Source organism: Manis javanica, chromosome X (assembly GCF_040802235.1).
Source record: "Manis javanica isolate MJ-LG chromosome X, MJ_LKY, whole genome shotgun sequence".
NCBI classification, from domain to species: domain Eukaryota; kingdom Metazoa; phylum Chordata; class Mammalia; order Pholidota; family Manidae; genus Manis; species Manis javanica.
The window spans coordinates 28,124,791-28,128,879 of record NC_133174.1 but is presented as its reverse complement, the minus strand read 5'-3'; the positions used below and the strand labels follow the sequence as shown (position 1 = coordinate 28,128,879).

General features: G+C 50.2%; 1 protein-coding gene across 1 annotated transcript; it reads right to left on the bottom strand.

Moving 5' to 3' along the window:
• Positions 1-234: 234 nt before the first annotated feature.
• On the bottom strand, positions 235-3,048 carry LOC140847485 (melanoma-associated antigen B16-like). The gene is made up of 2 exons (XM_073227962.1): positions 2,923-3,048; positions 235-1,975 (listed from the first exon to the last, which is right to left on the bottom strand). The coding sequence occupies exon 2, from the start codon at positions 1,943-1,945 to the stop codon at positions 899-901; it is 1,047 nt and encodes a 348-aa protein (XP_073084063.1). The 5' UTR covers positions 1,946-1,975; positions 2,923-3,048; the 3' UTR covers positions 235-898.
• Positions 3,049-4,089: the final 1,041 nt, after the last annotated feature.

Sequence of the window (4,089 nt, the reverse complement as noted above, 5' to 3'; positions counted from 1 at the left end):
GTAATTTCCCCCCTATCCTTCTAGGTTATTGAGTAAGACAACCCACTCCCCACCCCTTAGTGAAACCACATATTAACAGAAGAAAACACAAATTTAATTACATACAAATGTGCATATGGGAGCCCCACAAAAATATGAGACTCAAAGAAGTGACCAAAACAGGAAGCTTTTATTATAACTTTTAGACAAACTAAAAATGAATCTACGAAGAATTGACATGGCAGAGTGGTGTGGGTTAAGGGTAGCAAGTAGTAAATAATAAGGTTTATACAGCCATCTTGGCCCTAACTTCTCTGTTTCTAGTGATAAGAATGCCCTTTACCCTCCTGGGACAGGTAGGACACCATCCACATGAGAGATTTATCTCCTGCTTTCAGGGGGATTAAGAAGGGTCAGAGTGTCCCTCCTGCATCGGCTACTGCTCAAGTATCTTTAGTTCAAAATAAATATGCCAAACAGCATATTCTGAGCTGACATTCTGAACCCTTACAGACAAAAAAGCTGGAACTGGAGAAAAATGCATTTGCTTCCACTTCATAAACCAAACTATCTTAAAGCTGATTTCATCCATTTTTTGAATATAGAACTTTTGTGCGATCTGATTCCAGGTGACAATATAAGACGGTTGCAATTAGTTTTGCAAAACAGCAGAGGCTTTACCACTTAACCTCATGATAGCCTTACATGTGAGACTGATACCGCACCTAAAGGTGGAGATTTTGAAGCTAACTGAATCTGTACTAAAAGAAACAACATTTGAATAATAAACATGTGACAAATAAAAGAACACATTTCCAAGTTACACATACGCATACATCCTGTGCTCCTTTCAGCACTACCTCAGGCCTCAATTCTTTGAACTCTAAATGGCCTTTGAAAACAAAGTGAGGAATCGGCCTCAAGCGTCACTAGGGACAATAGGCGTGCCTAGACTTGCCACTAGAACCAGCAGGGGCCCCAGAAGGGAGGCAGCCGAGGCTGACATGGTGGCTCTGGCCCTCATTTCCTCATCTTGCAGAGCATCCTCATACTGAGATGGGAAAGCACTCGGCTCAACCCCATTAACCCTGGCCAGGGACTGCAGGACTTTCATCTTGGTGGTTTCAGCATAGGCTCTCGGGCCCCACAGGAACTCAAATTGGGCAGGATCACTGTTGGCCACCTGCCGGTACTCCAGGTATTTTTCCTTCACGAGATCGTTGGTGATGAGCTTCCGCGGCTCCCCGAAAAAGGGGTTCACTCTCCCGGCATGCATGCCCATCGCATTCAGAATTCGCCAGACTTCCCTTTCGGTAGCACGATTGCCCTTCATAAAGATCACACCCAGGACGACGATCAGGACGCCGGTCTTGGGCACGTACTCTTTGCCAGACAGCATCCCATCATATGTGAGGCCCATGCTGATGACAAGCTCAAAGCGGTAGTTGGGGGGATCCACTACCTTCAAATCCAGGCCAAAGACCACCTGCAGGCGCTGGCAGGCATTCGCGAAGATCACAGGGAAGTGTTCATTGCATACTGGAGAGACAACCTTGAAAATATCTTCCATTGTTACAGTCTCCTTGATGCGATACTTGTGCAGCATGTAACGCACCAAAAGAGACACTAACATATCTATAGCATCTAAGGGCAACTCTGCGGGCTGTGGGGCAGCCTGGGCAGTGCTCTCCACCTCCCTGTGGCCACTGGAGTGCACACCCCATCTGCTTGATGAGGTGGCCGTGATGGCAACAGGAGATGACAGGAAACCCTGAGCACCCTCACGAGTGCTGGGAACACCAGCAGCAGGAGCCCCCTTCGAACTGCCAGGCATTAGAGGAGGCGAAGACACACGGGTGTTCACCAGTGCCTCGGACATCTGTGCAGCTTGCAGACCCTGGGTCTCACTGCGGGTCTGAAGGCGTTGACGCCGTGAGTGTTGTGGATTCTTCTGATGCAGAGACATGATGGCTCTTGCGGGTGGCAGCAGGTAGGACTGTGGACAGGAAGGAGGGCAATGAGGAATCACTGCTGAAGAGAGGGAAGGCAGAGGTGAATGGCCTCAGTTGGCAAACGCAACTGTGACAGGTGGCTCTGCTTAAGCCGCCACCCAACGGACCTCTGACAATACAGCCACAGGACCCCCAGGTCTCCTCACCTCCCGGTTGCCATATCCCCCAAGAGCATGGAGGGGAGGACTGAATACTTCCGAGTGTGCAACCAGGCAAACCAGGCTGGGAATTCTCCACAATCTGCAGCCAGGCAGGTGGGCTGGGGCTCTGGAGAGCCATCGCAGCCCTGAGGAGCGAGGTCCCATCACGCCTCACTAAGGTTCATTACCTGGGCAATTCTTAGGTCCTGGTCCACTCTCCCCACACTAAAAGGAGGCTGTCCCCCTAAGACCAATGTCACATCTCCTGAAGTCAACTGAGGAGGAAGTGTGGAGTTACCTCCCCCAGAAACACTACCGGGGCTTTCCCAGGACTGACAGCAGGAGCTAGATGCCCCACCCACCATCTGCACTGATGTCCGAGGTCACCCCCTCCCCTGCTCCAACCCAGTTCTCACTCAAGCTGCCTTACTTGAAGTCCAGGCAAGTCCTGGGGTCTCTTCTCTGGCGGACCTAACACGGCCCAAGCACAGATCAAAGCCTCTGCCTCCTGAGATCTGGATGCGTCACATCTACCTGACAGCCTTGCCCAGAGCCGCTCAGCATGGACAACATTTCAAGGCTGGATTCCCCGGGATTCCCACTCCACTGGGGCTTCCCTGGTCTACGAGCAGGAGTGAGACACTGTGTAGCTCACTCTCTCTGGTCCGGTGAGCCTCAACCCAGCACCACACAGGTCCAAGCCGAACACTACCAAGTTAGAAGTGTGCGGTAGGTCAGCCTCCCAGCCCTGACCCAGGGGAGGCGCGGGGCTCTTATCTAGTGGGCCTCACTTTTCTGTGGTGGATGGTCTCCTCAGAAATTATTTTGAGCCCCACTTGATGCCAGGCAGCACTGCAGACTCCTCTCTACTGACGCATCCACGTGCCCGAGACGCAGGTGCTCACTGCCGCCATGGTCTGGAAGAGGAAGTCAGGGACGTCACATCCGGTTAGCGTCTCCAGCATGGGTGGAGCTCAGCCAATGACAGCTTCTCGGTGGAGGTCACTGCCAGCCCCACCTCACAGTTCTCTCTTTGACTTGTTCCGGTCAGAGGTCGGAAGCCCGGCACGCCTCCCTCTGGTGATTCCAGGTGGAGGTCACTGCCAGCCCCCAACTTACAGTTCTCACTTTGACTTGTTCCGGTCAGAGGTCGGAAGTCCAGCACACCTCCCTCTGGTGATTCCAGGTGGAGGTCACTGCCAGCCCCAACTCACAGTTCTCTCTTTGACTTGTTCCGGTCAGAGGTCGGAAGTCCGGCACGCCTCCCTCTGGTGATTCCAGGTGGAGGTCACTGCCAGCCCCCAACTTACAGTTCTCACTTTGACTTGTGCCGGTCAGAGGTCGGAAGTCCGGCACGCCTCCCTCTGGTGATTCCAGGTCATGCCTGTTACGCCAAGCTCCTCATGTCCCTGAGAACCCGATCAGACTTGCACTTTTTTGCTCAGTAGGTTTGCTCTTTGCAAGACCGCTCCAGAGGCAATGCTCGCTACTTCCATTAGGAGACACCGACTGTCAGTGTTTCTTCCTTTTCGCTAATCGTGGTACGGTGATAATTATGATCGTCCTTCATTTAAGGGCTGTAGAATGGCAATTCTCTCATTTCTTTCTGATACATCACCTGAAAATCTTGTATAGGAGAAACTCTTCCCTTGTCTGCCATTCGTTTATTCTGAGGCATTGTTACAATGTATTTTGGTGTTCTCTTATACTGTTTAAATCTCTACTGCACCTATTTTATATAGTAGTATTTAACTCATACCACTTATTTTATTCGATTCTTTACTACTTGTTAATACTTATATAAATTATTTGCCATAAAGGTCTTTTTGAGAAACTGGCTCTTTTGAACTGTCTCTACTGTTTTCTAACTCTTAAATTTTACTTTTCTCTCCACTATATGTTACCTTATTATTCTTGTACTTACATTTGTTTCTAGGGTTTGACATGTTGGATATTTC